The sequence below is a fragment of the Parambassis ranga genome, chromosome 9, assembly GCF_900634625.1.
Source record: "Parambassis ranga chromosome 9, fParRan2.1, whole genome shotgun sequence".
In the NCBI taxonomy this organism is placed as follows: Eukaryota; Metazoa; Chordata; class Actinopteri; family Ambassidae; genus Parambassis; species Parambassis ranga.
The window spans coordinates 869,020-892,166 of record NC_041030.1 but is presented as its reverse complement, the minus strand read 5'-3'; the positions used below and the strand labels follow the sequence as shown (position 1 = coordinate 892,166).

Here is a 23,147-nt window from a genome sequence, read left to right as displayed (position 1 = left end):
ACAACAGAGTGGTGAAATGTTATGGTTTCAGACTTTCATTGGCTGTAGATCTGGCCTAAAAAATACCACTTGTTTTCTTTTTTTAAGAATTCACAGCAAACCCTCATGTTTAGATTTTGAAGTCACAGCTCTGAAGTCATTCTTGACTATAGAAACATTATATTAATCACAATTCAGGCGTTTTTGGGGAGGTATATGCATTATTTTTACATCTTAGTTTTGGAAAATATTTTAAAAACGCCAAACCAAAAGCACACAGTTCAACTATGCATGTCTAAGCATACATACAAACACACAAACCACCCGTGAACACTCAGTCGTTGCCAGTGATGTCTCTGTGAACAGGAGACCACAGGAATTGTTTATCACTCCAGATCAGAGTGACTAATCAGAAGCAGGCTGTTTCTTCTTGAACCTGTGCGAGGCCGAGATGTTTCCTCATCCCACACTGAGACATACGTGCCACGGCATGACCTTCCCCTCCTCCTCCTCCTCCTCCTCCTCCTACTCATACTCATACTCCCCCCACCCCACCACACACACAAACTCCTTAGTACTCTGGTCCCAACATCAAACCCAAAGGGACACCGCGATGTTCTGCTGTGACAGCCAGACTACAAACATCCATGCTGTGGGGCAGTAGATCGTGGGGGGACCATGTCTTACTCAAGACAAATGTTTCCTTTCGTTCTGGTTTGTTTATCCCACCCTTAATCTTAATAATTAGCAGGTAATACATATTTTTCCACTCTTATTTCTCAGCCATGAGTTCATACTTAAGTATATCAAGACACAAATGAATAATTATGGTTAAAAGAGAGAGGGGGGGGGGGGGGGGATGAAATGTGATTACTAGGCAAAGTAAGAGTTTCCATTAGCATTTGCCAAAGTACCATTAAATGTTATGGGCACATCAAGGCCCACAGAGCAAGTTGGTCAGCACAGTGGGAGTATGACATCTTACACTGTGCAGGGCCTCATTCTGGACCATGCAGACAGCTTCAAAAGAACTTAACCGTCAAGAAAAACAGTCTGTAGTCCTAAACCACACGGCAAAAGCACCACTCGCTACGAGATAAATGCTGCACTGACTTACCCCTGGGGAGAGCATAATGCTTGATGTATTATAGTTAGTTACGAAAAAAATCTTTGATATAAACAACAACAAGCTGATCATAACATCCAGGCGTGGGCTAATGCGGCTAACAGACAGAAACGGGCTGAGGAAAAAAGACGCAGAGCCAAGGCACAGTGATAGAAGTGATGGAGCTCTGTTGCCCATGAGGGATGTTTCAAAGCCACTCGAACGCTTGTCAGTGCAGTTTATTACTTCCTTGAAATATCTGTAAAAGAGGAACCATTGAGCAAAAGAAAACTGTTTAAGAGCTGGGGGTGTAAATCTCTTTTAATGCTGCTGATCCCTGTGTTAGTGCCGCTTCCAGAAACCACTCGCTGTTTCTCCTTCCCTACGGTTCCCTCATTACGCATCGTCTAGGAGAAATGGCTACCTTTTCACTTCGCCTTCTCAAATATTGCAAACTATAAGCGGTTTTCTAAGTCATAACTGCAGAGGCTGTGTCTGCCAAGACTCTGTCGCTTGTACTTAGTTTTCCTCCCCCCTTTATTTTTGTGGCTGTTGGTTAAGAGTAGTCATGTCACAAAGCCAAAGTTGTGACATACAGAGGCATGCTGTTGTGCTAAAAAACTTGATATGGATGTTTTGATACCACAACAACATCTTACAGAGGATTGTGATGGATGCATGACTACATTCCTCGTCAACTTTCACTATTAAAATGAAGCAATACACGTGTTCTTCTGTACGTGTTGTGTATGTGTATTTTCTTCCAGTAAAGATAGCTTTTGACATGAGTGCTCCATCTCTGCACCAGGTTAGGTTGGTTCCTAGTGGGATGTTTTTGTGTGGAGAGGCCACCTCTCTTTCTTATCTTCCTGTCATCTCTGTGGGACGGCAGGGCATGACTCCTTCTCTGGCTCCAGAACCACAGGCTTCCCTTGGACACCAAAACCACCGCTCCACACTGGATGTACTCTTTGAGAGGGTGGATGTTTAGGGTGTGTCAGAGCTTATTAACACCAGAATGTGTGAAGAAAACAAGAGCTGGGTGAAACAGTATTAGCCAAATATGTTTTTATGAGTTGTTTTGCTTGTTGTAAGTGCCGGCAGAGGGGGGATTGCCACTTAAGGCAGGGAAGGCAGACAGAAAATTTGGACAATCTCAAGGTACCGGTAGTATTTGATCGACAGCTTACATAACAATATCTGAATGTTTGTGTTTTGATTGCCCTCACCCTGCTGACATTTGAAACTGGATACGATAAACATTCACATAGACATTAGTTCATCATTAGTAGACATCTTTTGTGCTTGTTTGCATAAATATCAGATTTCTAACTGATAAGCAGTGTTTCCCACTGACACAGCCAGGTCAGATGAACTCACACATTTATGATACTTCAGCTCATAAATGTGTACATAATGAGCCAAAAAGGTCAATTGCAAGTGGTCCCCAAAATAGCATTTACGGATGTTTTCCACTAAAAAGTTGTTACATAACAAAAGCCTTCAATATGCAACAAGTGTCTTTGCTATTTTCCCACCCCAAACAGCAGATTATCCAAAAGTCATTTCAATCATTTTAAAACACTACTCTTTGTCCAATGCAACTTTTAAACTTTTTATCCAACATATTCTCATGAAAAAATGCCTCATTTGGTCAGTAATACTTTGGCTAGACTCAACACATAGTTGCTGCAATTTATGTTTGAATGGTTTGATCAAAAAACACCTGGTTAACGTCCGGCATTAAAAACAAGATAAGGGGTCGCCATTTTCAGCTACCTTTCCCGATGAGTCCATTATTCAGTTATGACATCTGACTCAACTTTTGAAGGTTTATCAATGAAAGTTTAAGGTTGTGAAATAATGATCTCCATAATCTCAGAGAAGGAATTCACCATGCCATGACTTATTTCTGCCACTTAGTGAGTCCACAAGACATAACAATGATTACTAAAATACCAAAGCATAAGCACTTCATTGGAGATTCAAAATCTGTCAAGAAGAAGGAGAGACAGCGAGCATTACTTATTCCTATGTATGAATTGCGGTGAGGCTAAAACCTATAATAAAATCATGAATGGCAGCATGTGTGTTGATAGTCCCTCACATCGACATACTTGTGGGCAACAAGAAAAACATACACAGCGTACTGAGGTGCTGAACATGCATGCAGCTTGGAGAATGTTAATAAGGATTATGGTTAATGTACTTATAATATTCATTGCAAAAGGCCAAGTGTGTTTTGCCACTGTCTTTGAAGAGGTTGAGGCTTCTGCCAAGCAACACTAACTTTCGTGTTTATGTTAAGTTTCTCTGTGTCAAATTTAACTAAAAGAAAGTGCAACTCAAACAAGTCAGAACTCTCAGGAGGAACAGATAGAAATTCCTCCCCTGTCAGACAAGAACAAGGCTGTAAGTGCCGTAATAATTTTTCTAACATGTAAGCCATAAAGAGATGCTGATGCCAGAGAGTGTTCTGTGACCTCCTTGACCTTACGCCTGCTGCCTGGCTTCTGGTTAGTGTAAGCGGCATCCAGCTGAAAGCTACCAGAGGCCTTTATGTGTATATGTGATGTTTCCAAGGAGAGATGGACCAATTAATCTGATTATAGTCGCAAATCCTCTGACATGTGTAGGCCTGTCTGCGACCATGTGCGGTACAGATGTGTGTCCATGTGTGCACGAGAATGTATCTATACCTGTGTGTATCAGATAATGTGATCCACAGACAGAGGGAAGCTATCACTCTATGTATGTGCATGCACAAAATCAGAAAATATATGGCCCACAAGATTTATAAAATATACTGTAAAATGGTTTGTAAACATTTATCAATCTGACAAATAGGAATGGTTTGTTCTAGAAAAAAGAAACACTTGTGAGGGAGCTGTAACTGTATGCAAATACATGCTGTGGATGAGTGCTCGTTCCTCAGAAGTCAGAAGGCAAAAGCTAAAAGTACCTGAAATGAAATACTGGGTGAAATAGTAAACCATCTGTCAAAACTTTTGTGGTCTGTTTAAAAACACAACACCGGAGCACTTAAACAGCCCCTTTTCATTGGCATGGTTATGAATATGCCTATTCTAAGGGTGATCCTTTCATTCTGTTTGTGCCACTGATGGCGGCCTGCACTGAGGGGCGGGAGGAAGTGGAACGAGGAGCTGACAGACAGGGCCTGATACTGCATTTCCACCACAGGCCAATCCCCAGCTAACCCCTTTGCTGACAGCCAGGATGTAGCACTCATCCACAGGCCACAGCCGAAATTCTGGGGCCCAGGAACAGGAGAGCAAGGAGAGCTGGAAGAGGGCTCCTCAGCTGATGATAGAGAACAGGAGGGGGGTCAGCTGGTGGTTTTGGTGGCACGCACCATGTTCTGCCTCCAGAGCAGCACAACCAAGAGGAGAATCCACAGACTGCTTAGCCTGCCAACAGCATGTCCAATGCTTGGCTGAGTAACAGACCCACTGCGCCCATGCGCGTGGGCATTCTACACACACACACACACACACACACACACACATGCAAGCACTTTCACACAGGAATGCAAAAACCACGTTTAAGAGCACAGTGAAGCTAAAACCTACCAGATACCATAAGATTAAACATGCTGCATTAACAAAGTGCAAAAACAGATCTCACATGATACACACTCAGAAGGACATTGCTCACAGCAGAGTTTTCTGGTTACTTTTCATATTAAAGTGTTTAAGGGTGAAGCCAACATGGAGAAAAGAGATGGCAGACTCATTGTATGTTCTCTGACAGAGCCCTTTAACTGACATTACAAGTCATGTGCAACATTCATCTTAAACATTTTAGAACTAACAGAACTAACATTTTAAGTACTTTAACTTCTCAAGTAAAGGGCAATTGATAACACAACCTCATCAAAACTTCAGCTCTGATATTTTTTTGGCCAAAGACTGTGGGTCAATAAATAATGCAGTCCTAGTCGCTGCTGCCTAGAAGCAGTGGAGTGATGAACATTGAAGGTTGAGAGGCCACCGGTGACCCCAGCTGCATGCTGCGAGAGGGCTCCGCTCAGAGCCAGAGCTGTCTTTCCAGCTGGGATCACAACACAACGATGGAGCTCTGGTTTCAGAACACAACTCCTGCCTGGGGCTGGGACGGCGGTCCCCTATGATGCTGGGCCTGCAGGCCCAGTGTTAAGGCAGACAGACACCCAGGGGGGTCAGTCAACCCACCCACTCTCAGGAGGAGGCAGCGACAAGCACAGAGGCCAAAGACGGATTGGGGCTGCCTCAGACTGCAGATTTGCTTTTTTAACTGCTGAGTTTGGGTTTGCATCAAGCTTCAGCCTACTCCAACTATTTCTGTTCAGTGGGGATTCCAGTGAACTGCCCCCAGAGGCAAATTCTGTGCATAAATAATGTGCTAGGAGGCCAAGAGGTTGAATCAAAGAATACTATAGGCTAGAGGAGAAAATGTAGATGAATAGAGCAAACAAGGCAGCCTTCACCTGCAGCAAGACATTTTTCTTAGCAAGGCAACCATATAGAACTCTCCATTGAGACGGCATGTGAAATCACATAAAAACACTTTGAATTTTTTTTATGTTTTATTCCGTTATCCATCCCTTTCAAAGACACCAGATCATTTTGCAGTGTTCTGGAGACGTGGAATTTCCCAAGAAGACGTATTGTAGCAGCTTTCTGGGAAATATTAATATCCAGCCAGCAGAGGAACGGTAAAGGGAGAGGAGAGGGGATCGGGGGTGTTCAGCAGGGGGGTGGGTTACAGATGATCAGTATCATTGCATGGAAACCTGATGATAAAAAGCCTCTTTTATTGCAACTCTTTCCAACCAGCAGTGCACGTTGCTTCTACCGTTTGACAGTCTTTTATGCAGAGCACAGTGTTTCCTCAGGGACTCTGTGGGTGGAGATGGGCAGTCATCTTCTCCGCACACACTTCCCTTTTATCACGGCTGCACTGCAGATTCTCCACATCTGCCTTGCCTTACACTGCTTTGCCCTCCTCTTACCAAGCCCCCTATCATCTCTGCCTCCCTCCCACATCTCCACTCCCCCATCAGGATCATCCAAATATTTCCCCTCACTGCTTTTTGAAGCTTCCATGGGTCACGGGACCTCATGCACAAATCAAGCTGGCTTGCAGTGGGGTGGCTGGTCTGAGAAGACACGAGTGAGTCAGGCACACAGAAATCCAATCTGCACTGTTTTCAAACAGGGTTATTTTTCATGCCAAGACAGCCATCACCAATCAGCGGCTGGTTCTAAGCAGTGAGTTTAGGGAGCTCTCAATGTAGATGTTGGCCCTGGCAGATGATCTCAACCATACTCCCAAACCATGCCAAGGAGAAGAGATGGAGAGTAAATTCAGAGTCTGACAGCCTGTAGTGGTTTAACATGAGGGTTAGCCCCAAATACATGGCTCTGGGTTTATGTTGATGGATGGATATCCAAATCCATTTCATTCTTTGCAATAAAACATAGATGTTAGTTTTCACACTGTGATACCACAGTTGCTTTAGTGTTGAATTATGGTGTACTGAGAGAGAGACTTAACAAATGCTAAAATTCAGAAAGCAGCCTGCCTTAAAACTTTTTTTTGGTAAGATGCAAGAGAAAAAAATAGCAAACACAGATACACATGGATAATAAAGGAATCATCAGCTCTACAGTGTGTGGGCACAGGAGGTTCAATACCTAAGCAGGATTTTCATAACTCTAAGAATATTGGAGATGCCCTAAAAGCATGCGGGTAAGCAGGATAGACAGAGAAGTAGGAGCCCGTGTGGACATTCCCTCCCACCTGCAGAGGGGTGAGAGAGAAGATGCTGGGTAGGAATCTGCAAGTGCTGGTTAAAGTAATCACATTGGTCTCACTGCATCTGATCTGCAGTCTAACAGACTTCCAAACAGTTGAATGAGTAAATAAAGTGCCCTAGGGGACTCCCGCTGGAGATGGATTACCACAAGGGTGCACACACAAAAGAAGCTGAAGCCCCACAACCTGATGTGAGCTGCAGACAAAAGCTTTGCATTGGACCTCGACCAGGGAACCGGCAAACTTTATTAATCTCGTCCTAGACTTAACCTCCTGCTACTGCAATCCATTCCCTCATAGTGTAGACCATGAGCAGGTACACACTCTGAAATCACTGTGCATGTTTGTGTGTCCATCTCTGATGTGTGTACAAATAGAACATACTCATCTGTAAGGCGTTTGTGATTGTGTACTGTGTGTGCAAACATTCAAACATACTCTCTTGCAGATGCACAAATGTGTGTGTCTGCCTCTGTGAGTATGTCTGCTCGAGTGCACAGACCACATAGGATGAGTCTCATGCTCACTTGGCTGTGGAGGCCAGGTCTGGAGGGGACTAAGGGCCATGGCATTCTGCAGCCCCATCCCACCCCGACCCCATTCTTTCCTCTTTCTGGGCCTGACACAAATAAAAGGATTAGGAGCCCCCGTTTCCGTCAGACCCTCCATTCAAAACAAAGCTTCGACCAGCTTAGTGTCACACTTAATGATAAAAGTGCAAATCTCTGTCAGTCACTTTGGGCAGGAATACCGGTATTTGGGGGCTAATCTCATTTGATGAAGATTAGAAGCTTTAAAAGACAACAAAGAAATGTGTTTTGACGCATCTGTGCAAAATTTTACACTGCTGCAAATTTAAATATGATGTGTAGCAATTATGAAAACGTATCTTTACAATGCAAACAGTGTATGTGAGTCAGAGGAATGAACTTATATTGGAGACACCAAAAGAAGGGAGCTGAGAGAGGAAGCAAGTGTACATACACATGCACCCACACCCTCACAAAAACCCGGGGTGTATGTAGACAAACACACTGCTCTGCCCATTCCCACGTAGAGATAGAATGTGTGACGTGAGTGTGAGAGTAAGCCTTGGGCACACAACAGTCTGAATGCAGCACTTGCCACTATGATGCCAGTCCTCTCTAGTGTATCTGTGAAAAGCCTACGTGTTGGAAAAACATTCCAGAGTGGGATCACATATACACAGTTGGGGCCAGCAGCGATACTGAGAGCCAACAGCAGAGACCATGTCTCAATTTCTCATGCACATTCGACCGGCCAGCCTCAAGACACAAGTGTGGAGAATAGAAGCTAAACAGAACAAGAAGATCTGATATAATTTAATTAATATCCAGAAATAAAGTGAAAACTGTTTCACTTTCACAAACGCACCCCTCAATTATGCTTGAAATTTATGATTTCAGCACAGACAAAAATGCAGCCAGTAAAAATCTTTAGTGATGTAAACACGTAATCTGGCAAATCAAAATTGAAAACATTTGCTGTGGAGGAGTATTTTTCGGCTGGCGACTTTAAGAAGGCTGTAACTGTATTTCACGAATTTGGCCAAAATCTAATTTGTAAATTGCGTTTAATGGCTTTGTGGTTGGCTTGCTTTTTGTTATGAAGGGCTGTCATGCTGTGAAAATAAACCTGAAGATCCAAGGACTCAGAGCCAGAGATGAAAATCACTGCATTGCTGAGCCGTAGGCTCTCCCTCCACCATCACTGATTAGCATTCCCGATTGACTGACATGTCCCACTGGCTGCCTAACAGCCGGCTTTAGGAGATGAGGTTAAATTGTGGCTACCAACAAATTGCATGCTTGAGTTCCTCTGCACCCCTCTGCTATCATCCAGTGTAATGTGAGCACACCAGGCAGATCCCTCTGCAGATCCTTCTCCTCCCCTGCACAACAGCTCCCCCACACAAAGCCACAGAGACCTCTTTCCACATCCCTCGCCACCGGTCTGGCCTCTAAAGTGGTGATGGGCATTACCGTGGCTGAGCCTCTGTGGCTTCCCATAGAGTCCTGCAAAATGCTTTGTGTTCCAACTGCTGCTTCACACACACAAACAGACAAACCCAGCACCTCCTGCCACACACTCTGCACCCACTTATTTAAAACACATGGCCAAAATACCTTTATACACTCAACTAATGGAAGCACCTCATACAATATAATGATTTGTGCATTTGAAAACACTGTAGGTGAATACACAGAACCTCTTTATGAATTATCAGCTGTTTTTTATATATAAAAAACAGGATGGCTAAAAAACTGTGAATTCAAGATATTGCTAGTGATGCAAATAACACAAATAAAAACACTCTAATGGGTCTTTTAATAGATCTAAATGTATGTAGGTGAGAAGGGGGAGCACTATTAGCAAACCATGAGATGACAGATGATGCATCCTAGTATGCTGCTGGGACAGGCTGAGCCATGTTGACATAAAACCCAATACTTCCTTACAGAGGAACGGGGCCAGCTCCAGCTAGCTCCTTGCCGAGCACTAAAAAATCCCAGCAAGCTGAAGCAATATTATCCGGCTTTGTGTTTCTAACATTAGATTTGTCTCACTGTAGAGGTTCTTTTTTATTTACCCAAGAGCAGTGGCTAACGACATATTTTTGTCCTTTTTAGGCATAATAAAAAAAAAAGTATAAGTAAGCAGCGTTGAGGACAGTCTTTAATTAACTACAATATGATCCTGCTGGGTTGACAACAAGTACATCCAAGTGTTGTTGTTTTTTTTTTTTTTTTTTTTTTTTTTTTTTTGGTGTGCGGGTGTTCACAAAAGTGCCAGGCCACGCGGGAGTGTCCTAGAGTGAGTGAAACAAACACACACACACACACACACACTGGGTGAGCTAACACAGAAACCCAGCCGTCAGCATCTACCCAGGCACACAGTGCTGCAGCGTCCCAAGCACAGCTAATTAAAAAACAACAATTTCACAGAAGGGCACTCCAAACTGTTCTAAAAAGCACCTCTCAGCACACCGGGGGATCATCCAGTATACATGGGAGGGGAGAGAGGTTCTGGGAGCTCTGCTTTTATGGCTTCATCATTGCTGTGTTTTTCTACCACACATACTACCATGACCTGAATTTAAATTTTTGCCTGTACAACACAATAATGAAAATTATAATCATAATTTTATATTTATAATTATAATAATATAACACAATAAAAAAATAAGATTTGAAAAAAGGCTGCCTGCTGGTGTATTTGGATAAGTTACAAATGAAACATTCTAAAATAACACTTTCCTAGACAGTAAAACTTAATAGAGCATGGGGGAAAAAATCCACACAGGAATGCAAAGTTTTTATGCATCAGCAGGACCCAAAAGTAGACGGCATGGTGTATAATATAGTTAGTTAATGTTATGTTTTGTAGGTGGAGCCCGTGGCAGTTTCTTTAAGAGGCAGTCCATTACAGGGGTGTTGTCCAACACTTCGGTCAAGTGATAGGCCTTATTACATGGCTCCTTTCAAAGCATCTGCTTGGTTAGAAGAAAGGTCCCTCTGGGGAAAAGATCTCCCTGTTTCTAATGATCTATAATTGACCTCCAAACGCCAGGCCACAACAAACTCTCAGAATGCTGTAATTCCACTCTACCTTGTACATACCGCCTGTCTCGTTCAAGCTTGTTTCTCCTCTACGGCTACGGCTCTCCTCCAACTGACAACTCTGACTATTTGACTTTAAATTATATCAAACCTGCAATTACATATTCTCACAAAATTCACACAAGGTTTGTGTAGCCTATCCTTCCTCCTAAATATTTAATTTCATCTTTTGGAAAGTATTTGTCAGATTTTGGGATCCTCTGGACCTTAAATCAAACACATTAAAAGCAGGGAGGATGAACACAGGTCAGATGCATAACAACACACACACATATGGGGAGAAAATGGCTAGTAAAATTAAATCTTGTTACTATATAATTGCACTATATAGAGCAAGATGCGTTGAACTGTGTTGGTGGGAGTTTTAATAACACAGTACACAATTGTTTTCCCCCGTCTGCACTTAAACCTGTTCCAAAGGTGCGAAAAAAGACTGCTTGCCAATTCCTTGATTTATTACAGCTAGTGAGGGCTGATTACGGGGCATGAATCAGTTGCTGTAGGAATGCAATTAGGCACGTAGACCTCTGTAAGGCTAGGAGCTCTCTTCACAGCCCAAAGCAGTTTGTGGGCTGACAAATGCATCTTAAATGGGTGTCATAAAAGTCAAAAAGGTGCCAATTACATCTTTAAGTATCCCATCAATGCAAATGGAATAAACAACAAAAAAAGGAGGGGGGGGTGTAATTATGTGGCTATGATAGCAGGATGCTCCGGCTAAGTCAGCCTAGGAGAGGGTTAAAAACAAAGGTGGGAGAAGAATGAAAAGATGTGATAAATAATAGTTGCGCCCAGCAGGTTGTTGTGTTTGGCTGGACTGATCGGACTTGCCACACAAGCTCACAGCATTCAAAGTAAGAAGGGAAGAAAGGGTGGGTAATGGTCAGTTATATCCCAAATATGGTTTCTCAAGAGCATGTCAGACACAAAATGCCAGAAAAGAGTATTATTTGGCAGGAACACAGATCCTGTCTGTCTCTTTATCTCAGTCTTCTCTGCACACACACACACCAAACAAAATTAAAAGACTACAAATGGACAGGGCTAAAATGGGCATGAGAAAGAGATCCCCTCCTCTCTCTCTCTTTCCCTCTGTCTCTGCCGGACTGTCTCAACTTCAAGCCACCTCTGAGCCGTGACGCCGTGACTCTGGTATCCCCTAGTTACTGCTATGAATTTTCTATTGTTATCAGCCGACTACACTCCTGACACAGAGCTGGATGAATGGCACGCATGGCAATAGATGTAACTCTTTGTTGCTTGCAAGGTATCTAGCAGAGAGCCATAATGTGTCCGTAATCGAAGTAGAATTGTTAAAAAGGCTGCACACAAAAAGCTGAAAATTTAGTGACAAGCATGAAAAGCGCTCATGCAATGAGAAACACAGGGCACCCCGGGTCCACAGGCCCAACACTAACCCTCAGGATTGGAATACTTGTGTTACTGAGCCTCAGTATTTTACCTCTGATTGTTTTATCTGATCATTTAATAATTCAATTATTCTTCTTCAGGGAATAGCTGCCATACTACAAGGATTTTCTGATTTTTTTAACAATTGTAATTACATTTATATATTATTGGCCTAAAAATAGACTTATTATAATTATTATAAAAACTTAAGGAACAAATGAGTAATTCCAGCATTATTATCCTGCATTTATTCATCATTTTCAAAATTACTATTGCATTCTACAATATAAAGATATTGCTGTGTTGATGTATTTAATTATAATCACACTCTAGTGTTTTTGCTCACAGTAACTTTTTTCACAATAAATAGAATATACTTGCATGTTTTCACCTTGTGGAAATTGCAATTCAACACTAAAAAATATATAAAATTATATATTGTTTTGTTATAAACATTTTGTAAATATTTCCTGTCCGCGACTCGCGTGTGCGCAACCGCCTGAAGTTTTAATAATGCAGGCAGGTATAATTCTCATAGCATAATTTGTTTCGCAGTAAAACACAGATATTGTTTTTTTGAATTACAGCTTAAAAGTGAATACTGCGTCTTACAACGGCAATAAAACTTCGAAATAAAATAGAAACAGGATGAACTCAAATTATTTAGGATGATATAAATAGATAAAATGAAATATTTTTGTAAAAAAAATGAGTATATTTATCAGTCAAATAAAGAAAATAAATTCTATTATTTAATACAATCAGAGCGAGTGAAAAATAAAAGGGTGATCGGACAATAAATGTAAACTGCGCTCTGGGCTCAGATTCTTGAAAGTTAGACAGAAATAGTGTTTTGCATATTTTGAACTGATAGTGGTGATAAGAAAAGGCCTCACGACTCAAGCAGAAAATAGCGCATATTACAGAAAGCGCAAAGACTGCAAGTTTGCACGCCTTCGCATTCTCGGGCCTGAGTGGGATCACACACCGTTTTGTCAGAAACGCAGCTGCTGCGCACAGACAATAGTGGAAATTATTATGGGCCACTGTGACAGTAATAAAGCCATGAGTATGACAATACAGCGGGCGTCTTTCAGCCAGGATGAGCACTCTGGATGTTTAAATATATTTTTAATTAATTGCATATTTGTGGTTAAACACTCTGCTATAATTTCACTGGTTTATGGGTTTATATTTTTCTGATTAAATGTCATTTAACAAAAAATTATAGCAGCTTTCACTTAGATCATAGATTCTCTTTATTTCCCTGTGTGTAACGTCACACTCCCTGGCTGACTTCTCAGGCACACATCGGGCCTTCAGGCCGGCCCCACACAACACAATGTATATTTCTAAATCACTGCACACCAAACCAAAGCGATGAGGAGAAACGTCAGAGATAAAGGAGACAGAGACCTCCCGGAAATTGTGCTTACTGTTGGTAGTCGTGTTTGCAGTAAAGTTTCCTTTCTCTGAAGTAACAGCTGGTGGTGAGAGGCTGTTGACACACGGTGCACTGCAAACACTCTTCGTGCCATGAGGAATCGTTGACTCTCATCAAGAAGCGGTCGGAGATGGGACGCTGGCATCCTTCACACACGGATCTGTGATGACAGTCAGTCCCTGGAAGAGGAGCGGAGGGGACGGGGCCCGTCAGGAGAAGGACTGAACTGTCTGATAACAACATGTAAAGCGCAGTAAACACGATAAAGACACAAGGAGATATATAATCAGCTCTAATAGAAATGTTTTAATTTCTGTATTTCTGTCCATTGAGGTCTGCAGATGACATAACTGAGCTGCCTTACATGTCTGCACCTTCAAACTGCATGAAATGTAAACTGTCATTATTGGCTGGTAGTATTTGAATGCGTAAATCTGCCATTGTGTGGGTTTTGCTTGATGGCAGATGAAAAACAATACCAGGAAATAAAACAGCGGTGGGCATGCATGCAAAAATAATGGCATCCAGACAGTAATAACAGCCCAGTGTGTGACCTGAGCTCAAAGTTCACAGCGGTGTAAGAAGAGGTAAACTCACCGAGCATGACTCCGAGCGTGGCTTGTCCCGATCGCAGGGGATGATCTTCAATTTTTATGCCGTCCAGCATGATGCACGTCTCGGACTGTTCTCCCGCGGAGAGGCGCTTCAGTGACACCAGACCTGTTGCAATATCCATAAGAATAGGGTCAGACCTGACAAGACAATCCTCTGGCAGAGAAAGCGAGTCTTTGGAGGAGGAACAAAAAAGAACAGAGGGCGAGCTGGAAACCTGTTGAAACCGTGTGAGATCCGTGTGACAGAGCGGCAGCCTGCAGCTCGGAAGAAAAAGGAAAATAAAACTAACCTAATCAAGAGAAACGTGGCTGGGATGCGCGCGGGTTAATCTAAATCGAGCATATAAATCCCTGATGTGTCAGGGAAGTGTGAGAAACAGAAAGCAAACAACAAAGCTGGAAAACTGTCTGAACAGTCACCTGTTATGATTTGAGGCGCGAGGAAGCCTTATCTTCTAGTCCCCAAGCCGACGGGAGAAACCTGGAAAATGTCTTCACGGAAAAACAGCGTCGCCAATGGAAAGAGGAAAAAGAAGGAAAAGTTGACAATTCCAAAGATAGGGCAGTGTTGTGTGTGTGTAGATGTCCCGGCAGTAACTCTTTGGTAGTAACGCAGACGGTTGGTTGGTTGTGCCCCTGTCTATACAAAAAGTCTGAGATCGAGAGTGAAGCGAGTGGATCCTCCCACTCCTGCATGCATGGCTGCACTTTTTTCATTCCCCCATTCACTGCCATTGGGATGCTATTGGAGCCCTGTACAGTGCGCTCCACAGTCCAATAACAACACACACGGAGAGGGAAAGCCGTGTAGAAAAGTCTTTTACAAAGGCCTGCATATGACACATAATAATAACAATAATAAGAAGAACAACAACAATTAGCATAATATAAGTTCATTATTATATTTATAGATCACGCGCTTGCTGACCCAAAAACTGCTGACATTGTGTGTCACAATTTAAAATATAGAAATTGTAGTGGTACTGTGTACTGTGAGTGTGTTTTTTGGTTATTGTCTCTGCTGTCCCCTTTTAGCCGATGCACCTGGCGATCAGCATGATAGCCCGGTGGCCCCTGCAAGCCCAGTGTATCTGTCGGACAAGACACAAGCAACATGTCTATAAGAATAAGAATAATTATGACAAGTGCAGGACAATAGTAGCTCGTCTATGCATATTTTACTGCCAAAATTTGATCAGCCTAAAATCTGCACAATTTTAATTCCTGAAAATCCCAAATACATCCCAAAAAGGACCATTTAAAATGCATGGCGCTCCCGATATGTGCAGAAAGATACAATTCGATCCGTTTCTTTGTCCATGTATGATCAAGACATTTGGAGACTGCGCGGATGAACACTGCATTGAGGCCTGCCTGAAATGACAGTGCTGATGGTGGGGTTGTTCGCTGCTCCCCGCGTCGCGCAGATTGTTATCAGCATCTATAACTGTGGGTCCACAGAGGGCAGAAAAATGCCAGTGGACACACACCTTATAAACTGCTGCATGCTTAAATCAGACGTAAAGAACTGTAATGCAAAGATCAGTTTAAGCAAGTCTTTTTCAAAATAAAGATGTTTCATATGGCTGACACGAACAACAACAAAATATAATATTATTATTATTATTATTATTATTATTGGATACAAAATAATGTAGGCTATCTCACATAATACAGCGTTTACCTTCAGTGCAAGGCCCCGCGTGTTGTTTCTGAGATCCTGTGTGAAGCATCAGGGAGATGACCTGTAGCCCACTTTGGAAAACAGAGAAGAGATTGTTGGCGTTGCCCTCTGCTGGTCAGTGAGAGGATCGCTCCACTGATCTGAAATACACAGAGACTACATGACACTCGGTTTTACAAGAACCTGAGCGCCACAGAAATGTTTATTACAATGTAATTATTATGTTTTTCGTTAGAGGACAGTTGTTTTTGGTAAAATGAGTCCACACCTGCCTTCCATGAAGTCATCCAACACCGGCTCAGCTTCGCCTTCCTTCTATTTCCAGCACTTCTATCAGCATGGGGTCAATTACCTCCGCCTCACGCTATATTGGATTATCTTACCTCTAAGCTGCATTATGGGCTGAGCACCATCAATACGACATAATCAATACATTTAAAAAAAAAACCCATATGAAGTCACGTGTCCCCCTCCAACCCCACCCCTGCATTTACCGGTCAGGTCATTTGTGTGAATGGGGGACATCAAACATTCATTCAATAAATCAATCCGCCAACTTTCAGCCCGTGGTGCTTTAATGAGCCTCTACACGACAAGCCCTCCCTTTGCTTTCTACAGGGCAGATAAAACAACGCTGCAGCAGGTGTGCAGTGCAGAAACCAATGCTCCCCAAAGTTAAAGTCTTTAAAGTAAGCAGGACTGTTGCGCACATCGGAAAGGTAAGACATCATTCTAACGCGCCTTTAGAGCAGCTAATAGGCCGTGCAGGCGGCTGATGTGGTTTCAGCCGAGTATAATGACGAAAAGCGATTGTTTTTTTTTCCACAAAGGAAAAGTGAAAATACGATCCTGGATCTGGTACCTGAAAGTTTTGCGCATCGACATCAGTATCTGCACATTAGATGATTGAAGGTCTGGCATGAAAATGCATAAATCTATTATAGGAAATTTTAAATCGAAAATATAAATTAATTTGTTATTATGAGTTATAAAAGGTTGATTTCAAGAGAAAAAGATAACAAACAGTGTTCAAAAAATAAATCTCGAACTTAATAAAAATAATACAGTTATTTAAATTCGTTACATTTGTATCAAACGCATTAATTAAACTGCTGCAGCATAAATATAACTATTTATGAACAACTATTCTACATTAATTACACTCACATGAAGCTGTTTAAAAGCCACCCAGGATCCACTCATTTGTAAAACGCGCAGAAAAAGGCACACGGCCAGTGACAGGCCTGGACACCGAGGTTATAATCAATGCAGGGAAACCTCAGAAAATATTAATAATAATCCATCAAAATGGCGTGAGCTCTAATCATTTCTGCATCTATTCCATACACTACCACAGGTCTGCTTAACCTAAAATCTCAATCAAAGCATAGCGCTGCGATAAGCTGTTTAAAGCAGAGAACTGGAAAGAACACTTCACCTCCTCAAAGCAGAGTTGGGGACATAATGATGTCTAAATTGCAGGGCTGGAGGACTTTGATAGTTAACTTACTTTGATCTTTTAATGAGTGTTTCTTAGCTCTCCATGATGCTTTCTTAAAACTCCCTTAATTTGTTTGTAGCCGAGTTGAACATCTTTCAGACTGACACCGTGCAGCAGCAGCATGCTTTCTGATCTAAGAATTTGGGAAACTACATTATCATATTCGTCTTCTAGCCTCATGGGGGAAAAACATTAGTGTGGTCGTGACAGTGTTGAGCACTTTTTTCATCAAGTGAGCCTATAGCCGCTGGCCGTGCTGGATCAACAGTGAAGCTCATTGAAGGTTTGAAGGACGATTTGCGACCAATCAGCTGTAATTTAATCCGTTTTTGCGGAATCGATCCTTTTCTGCACGTTTTTACACTTTAAAATGAATAATGCATGTGTTGCAGTATGAGTTCAGACAGCAAACAAGCACTGTAACGCAGTGACACTGCTGTAATAACAAATAGAGGTCCCCTGCAGGGTCCCACAGACCTGAGGGCCTCTCAATAATGCCACGTAAATGAACCCGATTTGATTTTCTTATTCTAAGTTACAAATTCCCCCCTTGATATTTTTCTTTAATTCTCATTGATATTCTCATCAATGTTCTCTGAGCTGCGTACCATTGTGAAGATGTACAGATGAAGAGTGGAGGTATCAGCCCCACATGTCTGCGTCCCTCTTGCCTGAACCACACGGCCCTTCTTATCTTACTGAGGCAGCCAAAAATGATACTGCGGGATAATCCCAGCTCCCCGGGGATTAAGACAAAGTATAATACAGCACTGGCAACTCATGGCTAGATTTGTTTATGTTATGATATATTGAATTCGAGTTTTTTTCCTCCCCTCTTTCTACTGACAAATGTAATGAGTTCTTGACAAATGGCGTTCCCGGGCTCAGTGTGGCAGCGGGCTGACATACAAGTTTGAAATGTGACTCTGAAATCTGTTTACCTGTGCTTACAGGTTTAATCAATCCCACAAGAGACGTACTAATTACAACACAAAGGAATTATTAAATGCTGTGTGTAGCTGCCACTGATATTAAATAAATAATTTGGAAATCATTAGGCATCACATGTTAAACTTAACAAAAAAAAAAACACACGTAAATATATTTTCTGGATAAATTATAATCAATTATAATCTAATCATAATAAATGATTTCATTATAATACTGTCTGTATAATAAAGTCTTCTGCTGGTCGACAGACAGCTTGTATTTTTCAGAGGTGGTCCATTTTATTTCAATAAATCAGTCGTCATTTAAAGCTAAAAAGCACAGTCAAACAGTGTGCTGTGGTTTCAGTGAAGGGCCAGCTCATCTGATGACAGTGATCCATGATGCAGTCAGATTTATGCACCTGGTCCCCTGACTCACGCTGCACACAGAGAGGATCACTTCACAGTCAGAAGAAACAGACAACAACATCTGAACTACAACATCATCCCCTGCTGGACAAAAACAGCCAGTACAACCACGGAAAAACTTCTCCCCGGTCAAAACTAAAACAACACCAACATATAAAAACAGGCTGATAAAATACTATTTATAAAATAAATATAAATAAAAAAAACATTTACCATTTTGTAAGGACTATTTATTTATTCAGTCAAGTAAAGACTTTATTATTATTATTATTATTGATGTCTGCTAAACTTTCCAGGTAGGACAAAGGATGCTGGACTGGTCCTATAATCTTTCTGATATGTAAATTTGAAAATATATATTTAAATAAACTAATCAAAATATCAGACGTATTTGATGTTACTATTTTTAATAGTCAAAAATAAATTATATAATTAGCTCTAAATAATTTTCTGTATTTTTCCTGAATTCTTACAATTACTTAATTACTTTTTACAATTTTTACAATTTTTGTAACGAGAGAGCAGAGAAAGATGTCTCTATTTTGACATTTGTTTTCTGATTTGTTTGTTACCATTTGTTTTTGTATTGTGGCATTATATTCTGCATTCTGAAGCATACATGGGTTTTTTTTAAACGTGTTATTATTATTATTATTATTATTATTATTATTATTATTATTATTATTATTATTATTATTATTATTATTATTATTATTATATTGTTGTCATGTCATGTTATTATTTTATGAGTACACAAATAATATAAAAGGTTAAAAAACTGCATCTCAGGAACAGTGTATTTCTCCTCTGCTGTCATGCAGTAGCAATAATAATAATAATAATAATAAAACTAATATTAAGTGTTTTGTGAAAGCCATGAACTTTTAAAAGGTTATCTTCAAAACATTTTAAAAAGCTGGTCAATGTTGGATCACACATATCAGCAGATGAACATTATGAAACCCAGAAACAACAAAATCTTTTTTTATTCTGTGATGTGGGCATCCCCCTTTCTCTTCTGCTTTACTTCACACAAAGGAGATTGCTAAACAAATCTTCATGTGAGCTTAAGCTCAGACACATGAGGAACAACTTACTGCATGGAAATTTTAAACTAAATGAAACTAGGGTCTCCATCTGACACACCCACATGTATTTGTGATTTTTTTCTAGCTGGTGCGCACCAAAAGCATCTAAAGTCTTTGTCAAGTTATTGTCCAACAATAACTGTTCAATATCTCACACAAAGGTGGAGAGTAGAGGAGTGCAGGCAACCAAAAACAAAGCTCTGCCCTCTGAGAAAAGTCTCTCAAAAATGTTTCAAATCTTTGTCTGATGTGCATATAAGCAGCTGACGTTATGCTGTGCTACCATAGCGGGACACACGGCATTTGTTGTTGCATGGCTGTCTTTGTCATTAGTAAAAGTGTCTCAGCTCAAGCAAGATTTGCAGCTCCTTTCATCAGGTGATCATGTAATTCAGTGGATTTGTCTCCACAAAAATAATGTTTCCGCTGACCAAAACACTGGAGCTACAGGAGGCCGGGAGCATGATTTTAGGAAGTGTGCCATGAACAACAAGCACGGTTCTTTGTGTGGAATGTAAAAACTTCTATGTGCACTGGACGTGCTCGCAGCTAAAGTAGTGACAGATATTACAAACACATTTACACAGAACACCAACTGGATGGTTTTGTTTCCATGGTGTACGCATCCTGTGCACTGAATCAAACAATAATGATTTTTTTAACATAATTTATTTCATTATATGAGTAAAATCTGTCAAACCAGGCTAGCAGCAATAAAAACCCTCTACAATCAGACATCTGTGTATGTGTGATTCATGCTGGATGTGTGTTTGTGTGTACAGAACGTGAGTGCACATGCACATGTATGATTGTGAGTGTGTCATTATTAGGCTGCACTTCAGAGAAAAAGGTAGAAATCCACCAGATGTTTTGCAGCTGGATGGATCTGGTAGTGAAGATCTAGACAGCATCTGTCACAGGCGAACATTTCTAATCTGTCCTGAACATTAGGCAGAGAGCACTAAAAAGCCCATCGCTGGCTGCATGTGCTGCTCAGCTCACAAAGTTCTCTCCACAGGCTCTGCAGTTTGGCCCTGAGAAACTTCTAAATTATACCAGAACAAAGTAGAAGTCATTTTAACCACACCATCCGTCCATCATTTTATTTTATTTTTTCGAAACACTTGTTTTTAATTCAAAGTGTGCATTTAGAAAACAAACTGGAGCTAACTGAAGTTATTAGAGCAGAGGCCCCCGAGGCTGAAGACCAGGGCTTTGAACTAGAGGTCCAACAGAGCTTAGCAAGGTCAGGATCTGCCAAACAGAAAGCAGAGCTCACATCATCACATTTGCCAAAAGACTGTAATTATGCATTACTACATGTTTAGCTATGTTTTTGAAATGCACAAATTCACGTTCAGATGCATGTCCTGATGAAAAACTAAAAACAAAAAACACAGAAACCTTGAACTGCACTGTCTCTATTTAAATTGAATTGTTAGAAACATCGTTAGAACAGCGGCTTCACACTGTACTGCACAGCTAACTGGTGTGCTTTTAGCAGACATACTTTTGAAACTGTGGGAATCACTCCCAGCTGACCTTGATGGTCTCTAGATATTTCCCTTCCTGGGTTCATGTGCCTAGTTACCAGTTGGTCAATCTTGTGCCCTGTGAACTGACCCTGTCCTCCCTCTGAGGTTTGAAAGGAAAAGAAACCTAATCCTCCAGGGAGCGCTCTGACTAACAAGAAAACTGCTGGCCCGAATCTCTCAGAAGTGCTGTGTTTTCCCACTGGACCACTTTCAGCTTAATAAACATCTTAACTAGCCAGAGGTCCCACGGGAGCTGCTGGGAAATCCTCTGGGCAGCCAGAGCTCAGGAGCTAGCCCTTTATTGCATCCAGGTGGTTGTTAAAAATGCTGGCTGGCCATAAATGTCCAATAAAATGCAAGTGGCACCTTCGAGGGTGGACAGGGTCAGTGCACCTGTCTGTGGACGAAAACTCTATTCACTCTTCTGTGTCCGATCATTTTAATGTCCCACCCCTCTGCTGTGCCACCACAGAGCTGATGGAGAGGCTGCTGAGCAGGACTGCTAGAGCCAGCAAAGTGCAGGCCCAGAGGGGTAACATCACTCTGGGCACTGGAAAGTCAAATGGATGATGACAAAGAGATGCAAAACAGCATGACTCCAAACAACCCAGACACAAGTGCAAAAAAACAGAATGGATTTGACAGACTAATTAACTACAGATACATTACACAACCAATGACAGAATATTATAATCATTCAAAGAGAACATAAATAAAGCAGCTACAAAGACACAGAACTGCCGGGGAAACAAGTCAGAGATGCAAAAGAGAAACAAAATTACAATAGAAAGACAACTAAGAGAGGATAAAACAACCATACACACAAAATGGTGAGATGAAGAGATGAAGAAAGACACATAAAACTATGAGGCAGAGGCTGACCACAGAGACATGTACAAAAGAGAAGACAAACATTAAACACCAGACAGCAAACAGACGACGTATAACTGCAGATGCACAAACACAAGGAAATAGAAGGATTAGCAAAGCCACCTAAAAACTACCAACCAGAGATGCAAATAAACTAGAAATCGCAAAACTATGGCTATTGTTTGCACAGCAGCTAATGAAGATTCAGACTGGACAACTTGCTCCCCATTAAAGTAATGGGGGGCGTTGGCATGTTTGTAACCAGGAGTCATGAGTACATAGCCATGTTGGCAACAAGGGAGCACAAACACCTGCTGAAAGATACGCTGAAATGGTCCTTTAGTTAGACCTCCTCAGGGGAGGAAGTCATTCTATGCTGCTGTTACATCAACAAACAACTAACCACTACAGGAGGACGGCTCTTGTTTTAATTCTGTCCAGTAACCTCCTGTTTGTTTCTGACTGTTCCACATGTATGTGAACAGTGGCAGCAGCCTCCTCTGTCCAGCCTGGTCGCTGTCCAAAGGGAGAGTTAATTGTCCCACAGGTTTTGGACAGACCTGGATGGTGTATTGGGCCTTTGATCTGACTTGAAAGGAGTTAATTGATTTCTGTGTTACAGGCAGTGTTAGAGGAAAGGGAAGAAAAATGCTTGCTGGTCATTTCACAACATGTGCTGAAATATCTGAGAGAAAAAGAGAGAGGGAGGGGGTGAAGAGAGAGATCACCTCACACCCCACTCCATCCCTGCTCAATTACAATAATTTGACTCACATGGGCTGGCTGCCATGGCAGACAGAGAGGGAGATAGAGGGGGGTGAGCCGCTGTGTGGGAGAGGAAAAGGGGATCCCTGCCCTGGGACATCACTCATCTTACCTCTAGCTGAGGAATGGAAAGACAGATTTGATGTGCAGCTCCCCTCTGAGTGCAGCCAAGGGGCTTGTTAAGGTGGCGGTATGGAGAAGACCACACGTCTAACCTCTTAGTGAGGCACACCTGATGACGTCAACATGGAACAAAGAGACTGTTGGGGGTGAGCCATCAGATGGTAGATAAATGCTTCACTGCAACCAACCTGAGTCTCTCTTTCTTAGAAG

The 23,147-nt window shown here is 41.7% G+C and overlaps 1 protein-coding gene across 2 annotated transcripts in view; it reads right to left on the bottom strand.

Moving 5' to 3' along the window:
• lmx1bb (LIM homeobox transcription factor 1, beta b) overlaps positions 1 to 14,638 on the bottom strand; it is a 40,814-nt gene extending 26,176 nt beyond the window's left edge. Inside the window, exons 1-3 of one of the 2 annotated variants that reach the window (XM_028414417.1) lie at positions 14,434 to 14,638; positions 13,997 to 14,119; positions 13,392 to 13,578 (exon numbers count right to left, since the gene is read on the bottom strand). In XM_028414417.1, coding sequence (XP_028270218.1) covers positions 13,392 to 13,578; positions 13,997 to 14,066 — 257 coding nt within the window. In that variant the 5' untranslated portion in view covers positions 14,067 to 14,119; positions 14,434 to 14,638. Of the gene's footprint in view, positions 1 to 13,391; positions 13,579 to 13,996; positions 14,158 to 14,433 lie in introns of those variants that run through there. The other variant, XM_028414416.1, reaches the window with a different exon arrangement.
• Positions 14,639 to 23,147: the final 8,509 nt, after the last annotated feature.